Source organism: Podarcis erhardii (assembly GCF_964252035.2).
Source record: "Podarcis erhardii genome assembly, chromosome: 10".
Taxonomy (NCBI): domain Eukaryota; kingdom Metazoa; phylum Chordata; class Lepidosauria; order Squamata; family Lacertidae; genus Podarcis; species Podarcis erhardii.
The window spans coordinates 45,857,366-45,878,834 of record NC_138500.1 but is presented as its reverse complement, the minus strand read 5'-3'; the positions used below and the strand labels follow the sequence as shown (position 1 = coordinate 45,878,834).

The following is a 21,469-nucleotide window of genomic DNA, read 5'->3' as shown; positions in this document are numbered from 1 at the left end:
GCTGGAATTGGAGGTTCAACTACATGACTTCCTCAAGACAATAAAAGTTAATTTCTAGTTGGCATGTTAAAAAAAAATCTGGAAGAAGTAATTCTATTAGCTGATTGCAGCAAATGATAGAGTGCTGTGGTACTGTAACTATGAACACATGTCTTGTGGCATGAGCTTTTGTAGGCTGTAGTCTACTTTCAGAGTTCTGAAATAGCTTGGAAAGTTGGAGGAGAAATAGTTCACAATGAAATAATAAAAAGCTTGGGATCACAGCCAACATATTTCACGCCTTTTAATTTAAAAGGTAAAACAACTAACTGCATACATCCTCTTACTTGTTAAGCATGTATAATGGGCTAAAGCAGTGGTTCCCGATTGGTGGTCCGTGGTACCATTCACATAGTGAAAAGTACCACAAAGATATCTACATTTTCAAAAGTAGGAGGGTCATTGGCTTGACTATTGAAAAATGGGGTCCGCAGTACTTCGTTAATTGGATAACACTGGGTTAAATAGTTAAATGGAAACAAACTATTCTAATGGCATATCTATAAATCTTGCTTTTCTATCAGTCATGTCTTCCCCAGAGACTGATGGTGCTGAACACTATGCTAGGGGTCCTATCTCTCCTAACCCTACACATTCTACATTTCCCTGAGCAGCGCTCAAGCTGGTGTGCAGATGGACTCCATGTAGTCGGATTTGTAACTGGTGAACCCCAAGTTAAAAGTTCTCATTTACACACAAAACCAGGATAAATGCAAAGAATTTCCCTGTTTGGTTGTACTAGATACATTTGCAGGATGAAATATCTTCAAAGTGCCTTCAAAATACACACAATTTCTTTAATACCACAGAGCTAGTGCTATAGCATTGGTTTTAATTTTACAGAAGGCAAGGGACCTGCATTTTTATCTTTAAATGGATTCCTTTCCCCCTTCTCAAATCAAAGATTTGTTTATAATGTGTAAAGGTAAAGGTACCCCTGCCCGTACGGGCCAGTCTTGCCAGACTCTAGGGTTGTGCGCTCATCTCACTCTATAGGCCGGGAGCCAGCGCTGTCCGCAGACACTTCCGGGTCAGCGTGACAAGCTGCATCTGGTGAGCCAGCACAGCACACAGAACACCATTTACCTTCCCGCTAGTAAGTGGTCCCTATTTATCTACTTGCACCCGGGGGTGCTTTCGAACTGCTAGGTTGGCAGGCGCTGGGACCGAACGACGGGAGCGCACCCCGCCGCGGGGATTCGAACCGCCAACCATGCGATCGGCAAGTCCTAGGCGCTGAGGTTTACCCACAACGCCACCCGCGTCCCGACTGTTTATAATGTGTATTAGGTTTTATTCCATCTGAATTCTGTAGAAGAGCTGCAGGTATCAGAAGGGGTACGTTAGCTGGCTGTCACAGTTCAGAGTTTATCTTGCTAATTCTAGATATTTAAATTACTCACCAAGCTGGGCATGCACACAATACGGTAGAAATCAAGAGAAATCAAACACATGCAGCTTTACACTGGATTATACAGCCTGTGAAAAGTCCAGATACTCTCATCTTTATCTGGAGATGAGCACCCTGGCTGCGAAGGCTCATGTGGCAAACTTACAAGTTTTGCAGTCTAGTGGAAATTTTTGTCACTCGGCTAGACTGAGATGGCCTGGAGGAGGGAGAATGGAGTCGATGTCCTCAAATCCTTTGTCCCTATCCATACCAGATCGTTTCCTAGGTTCGGGGCTTTCCTCAGACCACCTCCCAACCCTATGCACCCCCTTGGCTACCTTGGGTGCGTTTCTGCAGGGGTTGTGGTCATAGATCACCAGCTTCAAGCTGCTCAGGTGCACGAGACTGGGGAAGTAAGTGATGATGTTGCGGTCGACGTCAATAATTTCCAGGAATGGCATGTGAAGCAACACGGGGGGGAATTCGGGCAGCAGGTTGCCTGAGAGCCAGATGCTGCGCAGGTCCTTCAGGTACCACAGCTGGGCAGGCAGGGAGTGCAGCGCATTGGAGCCGGCATGCAGCGTCTTGAGTTGCTTCAACTCGCACACCACGTTGGGCAGGTGATACAAACAGTTGGACTCAATCCAGAGTGTCTTCAGGTTCTGCAGCTGGCGCAGCTCCACAGGCAAGTCTCCGAGTCTGTTGTTGCCCAGGTAAAGGATACACAGCTGCTTCAAGGTGCACACCACCGGGGGAAGCGTTTGGAAATTGTTGAAATCCAGTGCCAAGATCTGTAGGTTCTGCAGCTGTTCTAGCTCAGAGGGCAGATGATTCAGATTGTTGTCGCTCAGGTACAATTTGACCAGTTCCCTGAAAGAACAAACGTGCAGTGGGAACCTCCTCACCTGCCTGCTGCTCAGATCCAACATTTTATCAATTGGCATCTCTTCAAGGTCTCCCAGGATGTATTTCTGGCAGGCATCTGATGGGAAGAAAGCAATGACTGTTCGGAAAGCGTTGCCCATCCTAACAACTTTGGAAAGTTACATCGGTTCTTCGCTACCCAGTGAATCAGGCTTATGGAGCAGGGAAGCTGCCTGGCTTCTATTTTGTGTGCTGTTCCCTCCTCCTTGCTGCAATATATATGGTCCACATAGCAACAATCATTAATCTCAAGAGCCCTGAAATGTTCCTGATAACTGAATGAGTGTCTGCTGATGAGAAATACAGGCATTGCCTTGAATAGCTCTCGTGCGCAAAAGCAGCAGAAAACACCGAGGTGAAGTTCTGAGATTACACAGTGGTTAATCAGACATATTTTCCAAAACAGTGCCAATGTTCCCCTTAGCATGCTCTACTCTAAAGGCCCGGCTCTAATGGTGCTTTATGCTATAGTCACTTGCTAGTAACATGAGAGAGAGGCATGTTCAGTACTCATTTATGTAAATGTCATCTACTGTAAGTGTTTATTCATTGCAAGTAACATATTATGCCCTCTGGCACAAGCTAAAGGGCTCTCAGCCATGGTCTTCAGTCAGGGTTCAACCATCAGCCAAGCAATTCTTGTTGGCCCTAAACTGTGACAGGTTCCCGTTCTGGATAGGTGCGGCTGTTTTAGTATACCTGATGTAAACCACCCTACACCTGTACCACAAACCTGAACTGAATTGGACTCCATTGGCTGCTTTTGGTTAAAAAATATGTGGGAGTCTTAAGCATGGGATTTCAAAGACACCTTTAACATCTAATTTAACCCCGAGTGGATGGTTTCAAATTTCATGGCACAATTAGGCAAATCCTACTGCTTAAATTTATATGACATTTTGCTATTTCTGGATGCAGAATGCTTATTTACATTTATTTGTTGTTAAGGAACATATTTAGGACTTACTTAAATATATTATGGGGTAAAAACTCTGGATCACAGTTTAACTATTAATCTAGTCTTATCAATGCAGATCACAATGACCTTAGATTGCTGCACCTTGTGACTATGTTGGCAAGCCAAAGTCTCCTTGCATGGGCTAATGAGATCAAGGCAATGAAAAAATAGCCAGAGTCTCGACTTTTGAGGACCTTAATGAGTGATGGGGGGTGAAGACCAGTTAATGTAGAGGTGAAAGTCTTGAGACAGACAGTAGTTGCACCTTTGTCTGCAAGAGAACAAGAGCTGATTCACGTAGCCCTCTGCATGTGCTCAGATGTGAGTGTTAACTGAATCCTGATTCAACTTGGGTTGTGTCCCCAAATGGTCATGCAGTGACTCCATCCACTGGTGCCCATTGGGACTGCTGGAGTGCAAGGCAGGGAGGCCAACAGGAAGTGGAGCCACAGCCAATGACAAACAGAGCCAACTAAATTCGTTTGGACCCCATCCTTGTCCCTGCTGAGTTTTACAATGGGAACAGAGAAACTGGGGAGGAGGAGGGAAGCGATAGGCAAGGCTACCCCTTGGGCTATAGTTGTAAGCAAGCAGCCAGCCAAGTTTGGGTTTGGTGGGGCAGTGAGCCATTTCCCCTAAGGGACGAGCCTGTATAGTCTCCGTTACTCACTGGGCTTGCCCTGAAATCTTTGCAAAGCTGCTTGCGTTAGATGCGCAAGCTGAAGGCCAGAGCCATTGAGCAACAGTTTTTGACACAAGGATTACTCAACTCCATGTTATATATGTCAGGAGTAGGGAAGCTTTTTCAGAGGGCCACATTCCTCTCCAGGCAGCCTTCTGGGGGCCACATGCCAATGATGGGGAGAGCCAGAGGTAAGGAAGAGGCATTGCCAGAGATCAAGGACGCACTTGACTCCAGGAGGGTGCAAAAGAGGGCTAGTGAGAGGCATGGCCTGGGGAGAGGCCGTGTGGCTGAGGAGGAAGAGGTGCAAACTGGAGACAGCTAATCTGGAGGGGTGAATGTTGCTCCCAGGATTGAGATTCCCCATCTCCGATACATTTTGTAGGAATAACTTGAATTGATGAATTGGATTGCAGACAGACTGTACCTTTGAAGCACCTTCTCTCTCTCCATGAATTCTGGACCCTGTCGTTTCTTTATGAGGTGCTGGGAATTATAGCTCCCCGAGGGGTAAACTACAGCAACCAGAATCCTTCGAGGGAAAGAATGTGCTTCAAGTGGGGTTTAAAGGTATATAGTGCCGACACAGCCTTAGAGTGCAAGCTTTGCACCTGCCTCCTTGGGGAGAGGTTAAATGAAAGTAATTCAGTAATAGCTAATGAGAAAAGGTGACATAAGGAAAGGTCAAATTGCTTGTTATGGTGCTGAATCTTTCAGATGAGGCCATTTACCCTTCATCTTTCTATAGTGCTTTGAATTGCATAGGTTCACCTATGAAAACCTGGGGACATGGTAAGACCTGGTTTATAACTACAGTGGTACCTCTGATTACATACCTAATTCGTTCCGGAGGTCCGTTCTTAACCTGAAACTGTTCTTAACCTGAAGCACCGCTTTAGCTAATGGGGCCTCCTGCTGCTGCTGCCGCGCCACCGCCGCGCAATTTCTGTTCTCACCCTTAAGCAAATTTCTTAACCTGAGGTACTATTTATGGGTTAGCAGAGTCTGTAACCTGAAGCGTATGTACTTAGTCCACACTGAAAAAGACTCATTATTCTTAAGCAGTAGTGGCATGTGTGGTGAGACACAGCCAACCTCCTTACAATGGAGTCTACTAGACGCAGACTTTCAAATTTTAACGGCGCCCTGCACAACACAACAAAATTTGACACCCCCATCCACATCTCTCGACTTTCATTATAAGTCATTGTTTCAGCCCCCCTGCAGCGCCCTCTCACCAGTGCGGGTGAACCAGTCACGCTTCCCTAAATCCACCTCTGTCACTGCTCCTTATTTGGACAGCGTTGGGGCAGGGCAATAGTGGTGAGTGGGAGCATCCCTGCCGGTCCAGCACTCCTGTCAGTGCAACTGCACAGTCTCGCCCTTATTGGCACTTCAGCCCCATTCAGGTAAGCAACCACACCAGCGTCAAGCCCTACCACATGCACTGCTGCTACCTGCCTCCATCACTCCCTTGTTGGAGTGTTCTAATGCAGAGGTGGGGAACGTGTGGTCCCCTAGATGTCGCTGAACTCCAACTCCCAGCATCCCTGGCTATTGGCGATGCTGGCTGGGGTTGATGGGAGTTGGAGTCCAACAACAACCTGAGGGCCACCGGTTCCCCAACCATGTTGTAACAGATTGCAGTATTTACACAAATTGGCGGCTCCTTGTCCAGCACATTACAAATGTCCTGCCAAGCAACTGACCTGCAGTCATTGACTGACCCCGCAAACAGCTGGTTGTGATCCAGCAAAGTATATAAAAGAGATAGAGAGAAGAAAAGCCAGCTTTATTTCCACTTCCAGCTGAAACCATGAGGGTTCTCTTAGCAGCTCTGGTTTATATTCCGTGCCTCACAGCTGTAGTAAGGTAAGGAGGTATTTCATATATTTTCAGTGTGTTCTTAGCAGTGGGCCTGTGTTTCTGTAAAAAGGAGTCTTGTTAATTATTTTAGAAGCTTTTTTATATATATAAAAAAGAAACTTTTGGTGTTGGCATGCTATAGAAAGGCATTTGCTACAAGATGGTACTAGACTCAAACCCTGGGCAAAATTCATGGAAACATTTCCCCTGCAACAAGTCCCAATGATTGGAAGGCATAATACCACAATTTATGTTAATTTCAGTTCTTGGGAAGATGCTTTATACTAATTCAGGCTATTTATCTAGTCCAGTACTACACAGACTAGCAGTGGCTCATGTACCTCAAATAGGAATGGAGGAGAAACTTGATTCCATTGGCACTTAAAAGTGAGCTAACCGACTTTGTGTTTTCTGAAACAAGATGCGAACAGAAGAACAGCTATCCTTCAATATTCTCAGCCAGCTTTTTCAGTGCAGTTCTCCAGTCAAGTAATGTATGTAAAAGTGCCTATACAATGGTAAAGGGTCACATATTAGTGAAAATAACATATAAACATGTGTATATTGGTATGTGCATATAAAAATTTACACAGGAGAGATTTTCGCTAAAATGTTGGCAAATTTTCATGAGGTTTTTTTTTTTTAATCGCAAACTGATGCAGAAATGTGGAATTTAAGATTAGAAAACTGAGAGAAACCCAAAATGGACATGTTTGCCCATTCCAGGCCTCAACATCTACCATGTAGTTTTATAACACTCTAAGGGCTGGATTCAACTCAAGTGGTGCACTAGCAGAAGCCAGTGCAAGGACTTGCGATAGCTCAGAAGAGCTTTCCCTCCTCTTCTTCCCCTGCACGGCCTCAATTCATTTCGGAGGGTCGGGGAAACCCCAGAAAAAACGCATATGGGGAGGAGAAGAACGGTTGTTTCATCTGGCGGGCAGAAATGCTTGAAGAATTATCTTATTAGCTCTATGTTAATTTCTATCCTAAGCTAGGCAAAATTAACATGGTACATACCAGGGGGAAAATATTGATTAAACCACCCTAGAAAAAACATTATAGTCCTAGTCCTAATTTCTGCTTTTCTGGGATTTTATTGTCCATTGTGTGCCACACCAAACATGCATTCATGTCATCCGCCCAGGATCCCTCTAACGCGATTTGAATCTATCAGAGGAAAACTCCGTAAAAGAGGAGAGCTGCATAAGCTTCTTGAAGACCGCCAACCTGACATTTTTGTTCAGAGGTACCCGCACTGTCTCCCTTCAGATATTAATTTGTCACAGGGACTTGCAACAGAAAGGCTCTATGATTACATGAATGTGAGTATGTCACTGCATAATAATGGGATGAAAGCTCATAGGACAGATGTTGTTCATTGATTGATTGATTTGAAGACTAATAACCTGCTCTTTCATGAAATAACAAGGCTCCTTCATAAAATAACAAGGCAGATTGCAACATATAAAATAGTCTATAAATGTCTATAAAAGAAGTAACTAAAAAATGTCAGCAAACATCCATTGCTCAAAGTATATGTCCATCTGTCTCTTAGTAAAATTGCTGTACTTGGAACCTATTAAGCCAATATTTATAGAGCTGTTAGTAGCCCAGACCATACCAGAAACATTATTGTTGTATTGTAAAGTAAAACCTAAAATAGATTACAAATTTAAACCACCTGTTCACTCCCAGGACAATTAGGAATTAAAGCACATGCCTCAAATAAGCGACAATTGACTTTTTTATGTTTTCTTAAAATATAATAGAGGCTCCATATGTAAATTCCTAATTCTAGGAAACATTTATTCCTCATAAACTGCAAAGAGAAGGAAGATTGGTATTATCATTTAATGTACCATTGGCAATGTGGTGCCATCCAGATGTTGCTAGACTACTACTTCCATCATCCCTGACTACTGACCACACTGCCTGGGGCTGGTGGGAGCTGTATTCCTCCAAAATCTGGGGGGGGGCACCATGTTGACTCCCTCTGTGCTAACCATTTGAGCAGAATAGCTATCAGGCTTCTTGTCTAAGGATTTGTGAGTGGTTCTTGTTTTAATTCTGATCCTGTTTACTTGAGGAAGTGGCTGGACTTAGAGCAGGTCCTTCAAAGGGACTGTGCAAGAAAATGAGGAGAAAGGTATCGTGAGGTAAATCCACTTGATGAGAGGTGTGGTAAAAGCAACTCTTTCCTCAAACTGCTGTAGAAAAGGAACACGACGAGATGGAAAACAGTTTCATTTAACAGTTTCCTTGTGAGGCGACAAATGTTTTCATTTTGTTTTAACTATGTTTTGAGGTATCTGTCAACAAAGGCGCTGCCTTGAGCCAAAGATTGGGGGGCCAGCAGTGCCGCAATGCGGTCCATGTGTGACATGCCAGTGAATTTTGCAACACGTGTTGTGTCATGTGTTGTGTGTGCATCGTCGGGAGGAGGCCTTGCCCAACACCACAGCTGCTCCTCTCTCACACTCAGGAGGAGGCTGCCTTTGATGCTGTGCCACACTCGGCTTGGCGGTTTGGCCTCCTCCACCCCCTCAATATTGGGGGCGCTGAGACCTCTGCTAAGAAATATTGAGGGCGCTGATGACACCTCCACCCCTTAGAGTTGGCACACCTGGCCATGAAGGTCTGTTAAAGCAAAAACAACCAGGAGTCTCGTGGCCCCACTGTTATATATACATGCATATGTGTGTGTATGTACAGGGGTACCTCGGGTTAAGAACTTAATTCGTTCTGGAGGTCCGTTCTTAACCTGAAGCACCACTTTAGCTAATGGGGCCTCCCACTGCCACCACACCGCTGCTGCACAATTTCTGTTCTCATCCTGAAGGAAAGTTCTTAACCTGAGGCACTATTTCTGAGTTAGCAGAGTCTGTAACCTGAAGCGTCTGTAACCCAAGGTACCACTGTATATGTATATAATATTGTTAATTGTCAATAGCAATAAAGGGACTTGCTCCCTTGCAGTTGCTGACCCATGTTGCCTCAAATGTGTCAACGAAGGCTGGGGAACCCGTGGCGCTTCAAACATTCCAGAAATAAAAAGGTAAAGGTAAAGGACCCCTGGACGGTTAAGTCCAGTCAAAGGGAACTATGGGGTTGCAGTGCTCATCTCACTTTCAGGCCAAGGGAGCCAGAGTTTGTCCACAGACAGCTTTCTGGGTCATGCAGCCAGCATGACTAAACCGCTTCTGGTGCAATGGAAACCAGAGTGCATGGAAACGTTGTTTACCTTCCCGCCACATCTGTACTTATTTATCTACTTGCACTGGTATGCTTTTGAATTGCTAGGTTGGCAGAAGCTGGGACAGAGCAAAGGGAGCTCATCCTGTTGCAGGGATTCGAACCGCTGACCTTCTGATTGGCAAGTTCAAGAGGCTCAGTGGTTTAGACCACAGCACCACCTGCTTCAGACATTCCTGGACTATAGCTCCCGTCATCCCTGCCTTTGGCTGTGCTAGCTGGGGCTGATGGAAATTGGAACCCAACCATGTCTAGGTCGTCACAGGTTCCCCAGCCCTGCTGTAAACAAGGTTCTTGGTTTGCTCAGGAAAGAGTGAAATTGCTCCAGGAACAGCACCATGGTAGCTTCTCCTATTTCGTTCTTTAAAACAAATATGCAAAATATGCATTTCCAATTAAAGCAATGAAAATATAAATTAACAGTTAAAGCCTGTTCTGTGAATACAAGATCACTTCACCTTCTGCAGCAGATGCCAGGAATGGGTTGTTTTTTTAAATACTAAAAATAGAACGTGAGACACGGCTGTGCTGCTCGCTAGGGGATGATATGGAAGTGGAAGACTGATAAGCTTGTGGAGTTCATTGGTGGGCTGATCCTGTCTTGGCATCCAGGATTCTTTGCCTGGTTTCTAAATTCACTTGGATATTTAAGAAAGCAAAGCTTAATCAGGCTTGTTAAGAATTTCTGAATAAAACATTCCCTCCCCCAATTTGAACAATATCCCATGCCAAGGTATGGCTCAGAGTTCTGTGCAGTAAGTCATTTAGAAACATAGCTGCGCCTTTAAGTGCAGGGTTTTGTTTTTAAAAGCAAAATTGCTATGGTGGGTTCCCTAATACAAATGGGAATCCTAGTATTTCTCCAATTTGTATAGAGAGAGAGAAAGCTCCTATTGTTGGTGTGGGGATTGGGACCATGGCAGAAAAACAAGATTAAAGCCCTCTGGCACCACACTAAAATCCCAGTCCAGATTGGGACCCAATGCTGGCAATTCCTTTAAAAGACAAACACCAAATTGGCAGGTTTGTGACTAACGTAACATGTGCAATCCCTCCCAAAAGAGCTGTGCCTGGCACCTTGATTAGATAGCTTCTAGTGAATGCTGAAGACATACCTCTTTGCCTTGGCTTTTTGGGTGTATACTTTTCAGACCCACCTCTATTTTCACTGTTTAGGCTTGGAGGGTTGTTACCTCTGCTTCTAAAATGGAACTACCTACCCAATGTTGTGTTCACCTGATGGGCACCATCACCTCCCTGAAGCTCCCCTAACCTTGTATGTCAGGTGACTGAATACTGGACTGATGGGTTATTTTCCCCCTAGGCCCAGTACTATGGAGAGGTGAGTGTTGGCACTCCGCCTCAGCGATTCACCGTGGTGTTTGACACCGGCTCCAGCGATTTTTGGGTCCCATCCGCTCGTTGCTACAGTAAAGCTTGCAGTAAGAAATATTTTGACATTTAACAGGTTTAAAGCAGCAGCAATCTCAAACATATTCAACCTTGTGTACCACAGAATTCTCCGGACCCAAACGAAAATAATTTAAGGTTTGTTTCGGCCCCAAAAGATGGGCAGGGTACAAATAATAGAGAGAAATAATGGATTGGAGACAGGGAAAGGGAGATTTTAGATGGCTGATTGGGATGGAAGCAGCACAGAATTTTAGCCAGGGAGGGCCATAAAAAGGTATGTAGGGCATTGATGTAATCCATTTCTGTCTTTTCTACCACTCTGTGAGTTCCTGAGCTTTCACCAATTGCCCACTGTTAAGGAAAATTCCGGGTTGAGAGCCTACTCAACAGCCCAGCTCATTGGGGTATAAGTCCCCCACGGGTCCATGCGGTCAGTAAAAGAAGGAAATTCCAGCCAAGCAATTTGGAGCAAATCAGCAGTCAGTAGACTTAGATCCTTTTTTGTTGCGCAACAGGTTCAACAGCAGCAAGTGAACCCAGAGCAGGGGGCGACATTGACTTTCCCACCATATCCCAGAATACAGTTCGCACAGCATCATCAACACATCATTGTTACATCACTAACATGTCACAAAAGGGGAGGGTTACACAAGATTAGCATAGACAGATATATCAGGGCAACACCCAAGTATAAGATTAGCATAGGCAAACATATCTTAGGTACCCACCACCCAAAAGTAGGATAGAACTTCTTTTGCATGTCTGGAGCCTGAAGCAAGTCTAGTGATGAGATTTGGCTTCCCTTGGAGAACAATGAGCCCAATAATTGTCACCTCTGGGAATTTCCCTGGGGTAGGAGGTGTGTAAACATGTCTTCAAGCTTGGGGAGGTGGCAGGGGAAAGAGTCCTTTTTCCATGGGCAAAATGGCTTGGAATGGAGGGACTTGGCAAAGGGGTTGATTTTATATGATTCATAAAGCTAGGTATCTTCCCTGAGCTGTCAAGTCAAAAGGATACATTCAGGCATAATATTTGTAACATTTAACAACTTCAAATATATGCCCCCCCCATAATTTCCGTAACACCACACAATGCCAGTAGAAGGAACAGCCAAATTCGTTATCTGAGTGATCTCTTGCAGGCATGGAGGTTCCAATGCATGCAAAGAGCTTCTTCTGTGTTGGCTTCCCCATTTGCTTTAGTCACAATGGAAAGGATGCCTGCCTGCATCTTCCCCTCTTATCAGAGTGAAAGCGAAGCCCATAGGTGTATTCACCTATTGCAACTCAAAGGACTCCGGCCCCAGGATGCATGTTTCACATTTCCATGACATAGAAGATCCATACAGAAAATGAAGTGCTTTGCTTTTAATTAATGCAATGCTTTGCTTTCATTATTTAATCAAAATTAGGCCTAAACCTGGGGGGAAATCATGTTTATTGCTGAGGTTACTAATGGCCCTTGTTTTTACAGGCATGCATAAGAGATTTGAGTCATTTATGTCATACTCCTATGCGCAAGTAGGGGAGCCGTTTTATTTACAATATGGGACTGGGAGTTTGATCGGCGTCACTGCCAAAGACACCGTGCAGGTGAGAGAAGCTCTTACTAGGGTTGCCTTCAAGCATTCTGTACTTCATTGGGTTCTTGGCAGTACACATGAGGGCATGGATAATTTGGGACATGTCTTTTATAATAATTTAGCTGATGTTCAAAATGCATTGTTAAGGAAATCCAGTCCATGTTTTATGTGTTCCAGTTCACCAAACTCTCTTTGAAGGTAAGGGAACACAAACCACGCAACTATCATATAAAGTAACTTTATATGCAGATGATATAGCATTAATACTATCATTGTTTCTCATCTTTGCCAGAACTGGAGAAAGTTACTGGCATATATGGTTCAATATCAGGTTGTGTGATAAGCTTTTTCCATCAGAAGCAGGGAAACTTAGGCCCAAACTATAGAATTTTGTGACATAAACCAAACCTGAAGAGGTTCAAGAAGGAAATTGCTTTGAACTGAATAACCTGAACTATAATGTGGTTACATGTTTTTCATATTGTTTCTCTTTGGCAAATGAATGAACCAGTTCAGCAACCTTTCCATTGAGGCTCAAGATTTTGGAGAGTCCGTCTATGAGCCTGACCTGACCTTTACCTTTGCACACTTCGATGGGGTGCTAGGCTTGGGATATCCATCGTTGTCAGTGCTACATGGACTTCCAGTATTCGACAATATGCTGAGGCAACAATTGATAGAGGAACCTGTATTTTCCTTCATCTTGAACAGGTCAGTGTTTGAGAGTGAAAAGATAGGATGGCGCAAACCAGCCTTTCCACAGAATGGTTTCTGGTGAAATATTCACGTTGTTGTTGTTGTTGTTGGCAGCATCCTTCTGTCTCGAGAGACAATAGAGTGTGCCTTCTGGGGTAAATCAAACCACTGTGATAGCAACACCAAAGTAAAAGCCTGTTGGAACAAAAATGTCTCCAATTGTTTCTAGAAAGTGCAGATAGTGGGCACTTATCATATCTCAGCAGGAAGGCTATTCTGCAGAACTAGGGAAACCACACTGAAATTCCTGCTGGGAGTTGCTGAGATCTTTGGAACTTGCATGAGAAACTTTCCTGCAGACCACAGAAATCTTCTGGATATGTAAGGAAGGCTATCCCTCAAGTAACCTGGTTCTGTATATGTTAGCACCAAAACCTTGAACCTGGCCTGGTAGCAGATTTCTGTTTCATCTTTTTGTTAGAAAATGAACATATTCATATTTGAGCTTTTAAAGAACTCCAATCAGGGCTGTAATTTCTAATGAACTTCTAATATATATATATATATATATATATATATATGCAGGTTTTGGTGTCCTCGGGTGTCTTCCCGTGTAAAAGTTGGGGTGTCTAGGCGACGTTTCGATGAGGTCTCACTCGTCATCTTCAGGCTGGTGCTTTCGGCTTCTTGTTACTGGAACAGAGCAGGATCTCAGTGTTTGAGTTCCTATAAATACTGTAGAGGGGGTGTGGTGTATAGCCTCCAATGTTCTGGGCAGAGAGGAAGTTCCCAGGCTAGTGTGCCTTTTCTTCTTTTGTTCCTTAATTACTTGAGAGATATCTTGAGTGATTTCTTGAGTGATATCCTGAGTACCACTTAGGTGGGTCATTAGGTGTGGATTAGTTGTTAAAGTCTTTGTGTCTTGACCTCTTGAACTTTGTGAAGAGTTTTCCTGAGAAGATGGCTGTACTGTACTTAGTTGTGCTCTGGCTTGGCTTCGTGTATAGGGGCGAGCTGTGGTTTTGTGGCTTGTGTCAGCCAGATCTGTGTAGGGATTGCAGGAGGGTGCAGCATCTGGAGGTGCCACCATGGATTGGCTACTGGATGGTGTCTGTAATTCATCTGTGGAGAGGGTCTGGGTTTGGGTCTGGTGTGGTTGATTGGTGTTGGCGTTCTGTGTGCCTCTGGATCTGGTGTCAGTTTTTGTGGGGAGGGCTAATTTCCAGATGTCTGGCAAGCGGGATGTGTCGTCGCCTAGACACCCCAACTTTTACACGGGAAGACACCCGAGGACACCAAAACCTGCATTCCTGTACCCGTGAAAATCTACGAAAGCATATATATATATATATATATACACACACACACACACACACACACACACACACACAATCAATTTATACAATCAATTTATACACTGCCCTATACCCGGAGGTCTCAGGGCAGTTCACAAACAAAACCACAACATATAAAATCAAACCAAACACAATACCCCCACCCCAATGTCATTTAACTCTATTTGAGTTGCTTTTCAGATTTGGACTTGATGGTTCTGAAGTATTAAATACTGTTTTTGTATTCTGGCTTTTCTCTTGTCATGGTTTGACTATGGCTGCAAACATACCATACATTTAAACCATTGCTTTCCCCAAAGAATCATGGGAACAGCAGGTTACCCCTCACAGAGCTACAATTTTCACCACCCTTATCAAACTCCTGTTCCCAGGCTTATTTGAGGAAAGTCATGTGCTTTAAATATGCTTTGAATGTATGGTATGTTAGCAGCCTAGGACACCTGCAGCTTCCAAGAGAAACACAAATATCTGAGAAGGCTGAACTGGTTTACACCCTCATTCAACTTCATGTCAAACCACAACTATTTTTATGCTTGCCTATCCAATAATAGTTTTTTTTTTTCTTTTAGAGAAGGTAACACTGAAAATGGGGGTGAGTTGATATTCGGAGGCATTGACCATTCTCTCTACAAAGGGTCCATTCACTGGGTTCCAGTCACTGAGCAAAAGTATTGGAAAATTCATATGGACAAGTAAGTTTGAAAAATAAATGAATCAGAAACCTTTGGAGTGGGAATGTAGAAAGGAAAGCATCTCCAGATCAAATAACACAAAAGAGCGAGGTACCGGGTGTGTGTGTGTTGTATTTGGACCAAAACCCTTGTAGAATGTGATTTATGGAGCAAAAAATGTGCAGACTCCATTCTAAGCAATTGCTTTGGGAGAAAAGCGCTTGCTCTCACCTTTCAGTGTTTTTAACCAATGAGCCAACTCACAGCTTTGATTGTTGGGTACTATAGAGAAATAGTAGAATCATGCTTGTCCTAGAGAGGACCCTTAAAACGAACCAGGAAGTTCTTTCTCCAGACAATGGCTGGAGGCAATTCAGCAGGTTAAGCCTTGGCTATTAGGGAAAAACGATTATGGCGGAAAGTTCACCTGAGGACATTATGCCTGTCAGGCAAACTTATTACTTGTGTGTTGCTCCTGATTATTTTTGTGAGGGTTTCCTCCACCCCTTTGCGAAACAGTCTGAATACAAATATATTTTACAGCTAATTTTATGCAAATATTGTGCCAGTCTTTGCAGGGTGTGGGGATGACACAACCTACATGCCATGTACCAGGCCCAGAAAATCTCTTTGGAGCTCCCGGGTGATGATATTTGGAGCCCAGCAAAATCTAGATGCCACAGTTCCCCCAGCACTGTTTTAAGATACTCAAAATTAGAACTAGTTGAATAATATGGAGGCAAATTTTAATATCTTTCAGAAGATAATTTTGCTGAATTGATTTTAAAGGGTTATGTTTTAACTGATTGCTGACCTTTGCTTGCTTTCCTCATCTCTATGGCCCCACATGCTTGCAACCTGATTCAATCAAGAGTATTTGTGTTTGTTCTTTTCTCCCCCCCAAAATACAGCGTGAAAATCCAGGGACAGATAGCGGCATGCAAAGATGGCTGTGCAGCCATTGTAGACTCGGGTACTTCTCTCATTACTGGCCCACCCTCACAAATAATACGACTGCAACAAAAAATCGGAGCCCACCCAGCACCGCATGGCGAGGTAAACAGAATGTTTGGGGCAGCAGAACCCCAAAGAAAATCCAGAGCTGTTGATATGATGGTGGTCCAGGACATATTGTTTTGAGTTGTGGGGAAAAAAGAATCAAAGGTCAAAATAAGGGGGAAGTTTTGGACAAGGCTAGAAATATACTGTATTTTTTGCTCTATAAGACTCACTTTTTCCCTCCTAAAAAGTAAGGGAAAATGTGTGTGCATCTTATGGAGTGAATGCAGGCTGCGCAGCTATCCCATTAGCCAGAACAGCAAGAGGGATTGCTGCTTTCACTGTGCAGCGATCCCTCTGGCTGTTCTGGCGTCTGAGATTCAGGATATTTTTTTTCTTGTTTTCCTCCTCCAAAAACTAGGTGCATCTTGTGGTCTGGTGTGTTTTATAGAGTAGAAAATATGGTACTTCGCTGAAATTTGAGAGAAATAGGAAGTTACGTTTGTCTACTCTCATGTTATGGGCAAAAGCAACAAAGATTCTGGTGTTACCTTGCCTCATCCACACCATACATTTAAAGCAGCCTTCTACCACTTTAAGAGTTGCGGCTTCCCCCAAAGAATTATGAGAACTGTAGTTTGTCAAAGGTCTCCTAGCTGCCAGCTCTCCCCACATACCAACACCAATAGGTCACTTTCGCTGTTTATGTGAATGACAATAAGAACCCCAGTTCAAGTGGAGGAATTCATTTCTGTTACAGTTTATTGTAGATTGCAGAAGACTCTCCAGCCTGCCCCCGATAACCTTTACCATTGGGCAGAGAGAATACACAATAACTTCAAAGCAGTATATAATCAAGGTATGTATCTGAATTCTCACGGTTGCTGTCTTCTGATGCAAGAGCTGTGTGGAGTGTTTGTGGGCTAAGTGTTGATATGGAATGTGGGTTTCTAGCTGATGGGCGTAAAGAGTCCCTCAAGAGCCTCCCTAGCAGCTGGCATTCAGAGAAGCACTTAACAGTGGGTGCCCACTGCCTTCTCGCCACTTTCCCCTGTACAAACATCCCTGTACCCTTTGGCCAAAGGGTGTGGAAAATTGTCAGAGGGAGGGCATGTGTTTTGCAGAGGCCAAAAGACTCATGAAACAAAAGCATGTTGGTTTTGGTTCAATCAGCGGTGTAGCGTGGGTTGTCAGCACCCGGGGCACGGCAAGTAATTTGCGCCCCTAACCCCAAACCTGCCGCCGCTGCCAGCTTCTTCTTGCTGCTGCATGGGCTGGGGTATTTACGGTAAGGTAGCCACGGCGGCGGCAGCGGGTCCGTATCAGATGATCTGAGGCGAGTTGCCGCTGGTGCTGCCACCCAAACGCCGCCGCTTGCCTGGAGGAGGAGGGCAGAGAGGCGAGGAAAATGCAACATGGCCCAGCAGCTGCAGCAGCAGTGGTGGCGGGGCTGTGAGGAGGGGCTGCCTGGCGCGCCCTCTGCGGCCCTGACACACGGGGACCGTGGCGAGCGCTGAGAGCCGCTGCCTGCCGGACACCTTCAGCCCGGACGCGCGCACAGCTTGTCGGTTCCGCGAGACATGGGGCTCTGCTACAGCCTGCGCCCGAGGCTCTTCGGCGACACTGGAGGCGGAGAGCGCGCCCCCCAGATGTTGCGCCTGGTGCGGCCGGCCGCCCTGCACCCCCCACGCTACGCCACTGGGTTCAATCCAGGGACGGCATGGCTCATTTCACCACTTAAGGTGAAATGGGAAATGCCACCTTTACTCTGCTGCTGCTCCCAACGTCACATGTCATGCTGCATCTGCAGCTGGTGGAGAAGTGGCGCCCCCACCAGCATTGATTTTGGGCAAGATTGCACTGATTTTGGGTGACATCTCACCCCAAATCACGTGAGATCTTGTGCTCTCTGCGTGGGTGGCTTCTGCCGCCCAAGGCAGCAGCCTCACCCTGCCTAATAGCTCTGGTTCAAACAGCTCTGGTTCAAACGCTAGTGGAAAAGCATCACCCAAACAGAAGTGTTTGTTTTTCTGTGACAGCAAACCAGTGGAGGAGAAGCTTTTTGCCTCAGTGGCTTTCAGGCTCTGGATCTCGGCCCCCGCAACAAACCGATGTGGATTCTGGGAGACGTATTTATGTCAGCTTTCTATTGCGTCTTTGATCGCGGGAATAACAGAGTTGGATTTGCACACAAAGCAAAATAGCACGAGTAATGGGAAATGCTTTGACAGGGGTTTGTATCCTGCCAGTAAACCTGCCCTAGGTGCAATGAGTCCAACTGATTTGGACAAGGAGGGGCGGGGGGGGGGAAGAGGCAGTGTTAAAGAAGACTTGAAAATTCTTTGATCAACTTGGAAGTGAATCAGTGTTTTTTTCTCTATGTGGGAATAGGAAAGCAGTCGTAGGTTGCAACCCTGTAGCCACTTACAGTGGTACCTTGGTTCTTGAACGGCTTAGTTGTCAAACAAATCGGCTCCCGAACGCTGAAAACCCAGAAGTGTTCCAGTTTTGGAATGTTTTTCAGAAGCTGAATGTCTGATGCGGCTTCTGCTTGAGTGCAGGAAGCTCCTGCAGCCAATTGGAAGGCGCGCCTTGGTTTTCAAACTGTTTCAGGAGTCGAACGGATTTCCAGAACGGATTAAGTTTGAGAACCAAGGTACCACTGTACTTGCAAATAAACCCCATTAAACTCGGGGCTAAAAATGCATGGAAGTATTTTAAAACTATAATTTTTCTCAAGGAGCTGAAGGTGAAGCAGGAGGTGAAGCTGTCTCAGGGATGGTGGCCCTCCCAGAGCAGCCCCACTTTTCAAAGAATGGTATGTGCATCATTGTTCTCACCTACCGTGCTCTTCCAATGGCACATTTCTTAGTGGAGGGAATAGGATACCAGACTAATACGAAAGGGAAGAACCCAAATTATTCACTGCAAACTGGATTTCCCCTTCTTCTGAGCAGTAGTTATGGAAAGAGGAGTCTTGGCTTCTCAGAGTTTGTGTTGCGTTATAGGTAGGCAGTGATAATAATAAAAAATTCCTTTGACTGTGCAATCCTATGCATGGTTTACTCAAAAGTAAGGATGGAAGGATCTGTCCTTTTCAGTTCTCCCAGTTTCTCAGTTTTCCAACCTTAAATTAAGTTCTTTCCATTTCTGCAACAATTTGTGAATCTTTTCTAAAAAATCCTCATGAAAATTCATCCGCATTTTTAGTGCAGGCTTCTCCAAATAAACATATTTTTGTATGTTCCAACTAATGTACACATTTTTGCAAGCATTTCCCCTAAATATAGGTGTTTTCATATGTTATTTTCACTGTTGTATCCACACTTTTCCATAACACGTTCATTATTGTGTAAACATTATTTGGTTGGAGAACTGCACCGCAAAGTTTGGCCGAGTCTGAATTTTGTAGGATATCTGTGTTTTGGTTCTCGTATTGCTTTGGCAAGTGCAAATTTAATAGATAAGGCTTTAAATGTGTACTGAATCAAAGTTCTCCTCCATCGCTACTCAGAAGTCAACAAATTCCAGTGGGGCTTATTGCTGTGTAAGTGTGCATGGTCCAATGAATGGGATTTACAGGTTAAACTTATGCAGAGCTGCGCTGTAAGTCTGGAATTTGTCACTTGCACAGTGGAAAGGAGAGAACTCCAGGCAATTTGGTTTTTAAATCTCAACTACCGATGCTGAAATCGCTTAAAGCAATTTAAAGTTTACTTCTGGCAACTGTGTCAACATGTCACATTTTAGATCCTGCTTTGGCCATCTCTCCTACACAAAAATATTTTACAAAGGCTGAATACTAATCAAATGGTGTTTAAACAGATACTTTAAAAGGCTGCATTTTTCACTAATGCCCACAGGGCTAGATTTGTTAAATCTGGTTTTAGAATCAGATGTATGGATGAATTAAAGTTGATCAAGAAAATGCCTTTTGGGGTTGTCCTGTTTTCACTTTATTTGACCATTTTGTTTTCATTTGTTTTCATTACTTCACTCTGTTTGTGTCCTCTTGCGGATTTATGCTGTGGGAAAAGGGAATGGAGGACATTAACTCTGTCATGCAAAGAAATGTCTCTATTGTTGTGAGGCATAAAAGGGGGAAAATCCAAATGTAATGGTGTGGAAATCTCCAAAGTGTTTGCTGCCGACTTTGATTTACACCTCTTCCTTTCATTGCATTCTCCTAATTTGACTGGAGATATTTGGTGGAGACAAACAGCATATTTAAATCTGAAGGAATCTTGTTATTATAAACAGGACAGTTCTTACTTCAGCCAGAAGGATAAACACCCTAAATGTAGCTTCATGGATCCTGTGAGAACTCCTCTTTTAGTTGATATTCCTGTGTGCAGATTCAAACATCATTGTTTCTTCTGCCCCACTACCTCCACATGCCGTTTGCATTCAGATACAGGTGCAGGTGGCGCTGTGGTCTAAACCACTGAGCCTCTTGGGGTTGCTGATTGGAAGGTCGGTGGTTCGAATCCCCGTGACAGGGTGAGCTTCTGTTGCTCTGCCCAGCTCCTGCCAACCTAGCAGTTCGAAAGCACACCAGTGGAAGTAGATAAATAGGTACCGCTGCAGTGGGAAGGTAGATGGTGTTTCCGTGCGCTCTGGTTTCCATCACGGTGTCCAGAAGTGGTTTAGTCATGCTGGCCACATGACCCGGAAAGCTAACTGTGGACAAACGCTAGCTCCCTCGGCCTGAAAGCGAGATGAGCGCCACAATCCCATAGTCGCTTTTGACTGGACTTAACCGTCCAGAAGTCCTTTACCTTTACTTATATTACAGACAGTGGGAGAAGGACAAAGGAGATTTTAATGGCCCAACTCTCTGTGGGACTGTCTCTTCCACCTCTAAGCCTCCCTGCAGCTTTTTCTCCTGTCTCTGACTGCCCAGCCTCTTCCTCTTCCCCCTGCCTCATGGATGCCACAGAACCCCACAAATCACCGGTCCTTTCTCCTGGATCATCTTCCTGCCTCCTTTACCCGCACTTTGGACTCTCTAACCTGTTCATGACACCAGGCCTTTACCAATGTTTCATTCCTGTCAGTTTGTTAATTTGTACCCTGTTGGTTTATCATCTACACTGGTTATTTTCACTTCAATTTTATTGTTTGTTTATTTTTTATTTTAAAAAACAACATTATTTCACCCACTCTTGGCACTCAGCCCCTGGAATAGTCACTATAAGGGGATGCAGCCATTGGGCTGGATTCTGCCTTGGGTATCAAAATGTCTTCTCTGACACCCACCATTGTGAGGTCTTGCTGAGGTCATGATGATGCTTCCACAGCTACTGCCATTGGCTGTGGACTGCCTGTGACGTCACAAAAGCAATAATGCTGCTGGGTGGATATAAAGGAGGTCCATCCCCTTCTTCCTACCAGAACGCAGTTGGCAACTGCTGTGACGTTCAACCCTCAGGTGGTCCACATGGCAGACGGAAGGAGGCAATCGCCCAGCCATGGGATGCTTTGGAGCAGCAAGAAGGCAAGTTCATATGCTAAGTGGAATTGAGGCTTGAAGGGACTTGATTTCCATGGTTGGTTTTAATAATAATAATATGGCGACTTCCAACAAAACTACAGAGGGAAAGAAAGAGGGGGGTGGTGTGGGGGGGAGAAACCTCAGA

At 44.6% G+C, this 21,469-nt stretch overlaps 2 protein-coding genes across 3 annotated transcripts; one reads left to right on the top strand and one right to left on the bottom strand.

Annotated features, from left to right (window-relative positions):
- Positions 1-1,589: 1,589 nt before the first annotated feature.
- Positions 1,590-2,552, bottom strand: LRRC10 (leucine rich repeat containing 10). The gene has a single exon (XM_081877557.1). It carries the CDS (start codon positions 2,452-2,454, stop codon positions 1,624-1,626), a length of 831 nt encoding a protein of 276 aa, XP_081733683.1. The 5' UTR covers positions 2,455-2,552; the 3' UTR covers positions 1,590-1,623.
- Positions 2,553-7,163: 4,611 nt separating this feature from the next.
- On the top strand, positions 7,164-18,879 carry LOC309351167 (cathepsin E-B-like). 2 transcript variants are annotated; one of them, XM_081878545.1, is made up of 8 exons: positions 7,164-7,184; positions 10,439-10,556; positions 12,001-12,119; positions 12,621-12,820; positions 14,730-14,852; positions 15,743-15,887; positions 16,591-16,689; positions 17,870-18,879. In XM_081878545.1, the coding sequence occupies exons 1-8, from the start codon at positions 7,179-7,181 to the stop codon at positions 18,032-18,034; spliced, it is 975 nt and encodes a 324-aa protein (XP_081734671.1). In that variant the 5' UTR covers positions 7,164-7,178; the 3' UTR covers positions 18,035-18,879. The 2 variants fall into 2 exon arrangements, with proteins under 2 accessions (XP_081734671.1, XP_081734672.1); XM_081878546.1 differs by lacking the exons at positions 7,164-7,184; positions 10,439-10,556 and adding an exon at positions 11,469-11,510.
- The last annotated feature ends 2,590 nt before the right edge of the window (positions 18,880-21,469 follow it).

Bases quoted from the DNA above. Each gene is read 5' to 3' on its own strand.
- LRRC10 (XM_081877557.1), bottom strand. From the start codon at position 2,454: ATGGGCAACGCTTTCCGAACAGTCATTGCTTTCTTCCCATCAGATGCC.
- LOC309351167 (XM_081878545.1), top strand. The intron at 14,853-15,742 runs GTAAGTTTGAAA...CCCAAAATACAG, and splicing joins TGGAAAATTCATATGGACAA to CGTGAAAATCCAGGGACAGA. The intron at 16,690-17,869 runs GTATGTATCTGA...TTTCTGTGACAG, and splicing joins CAAAGCAGTATATAATCAAG to CAAACCAGTGGAGGAGAAGC.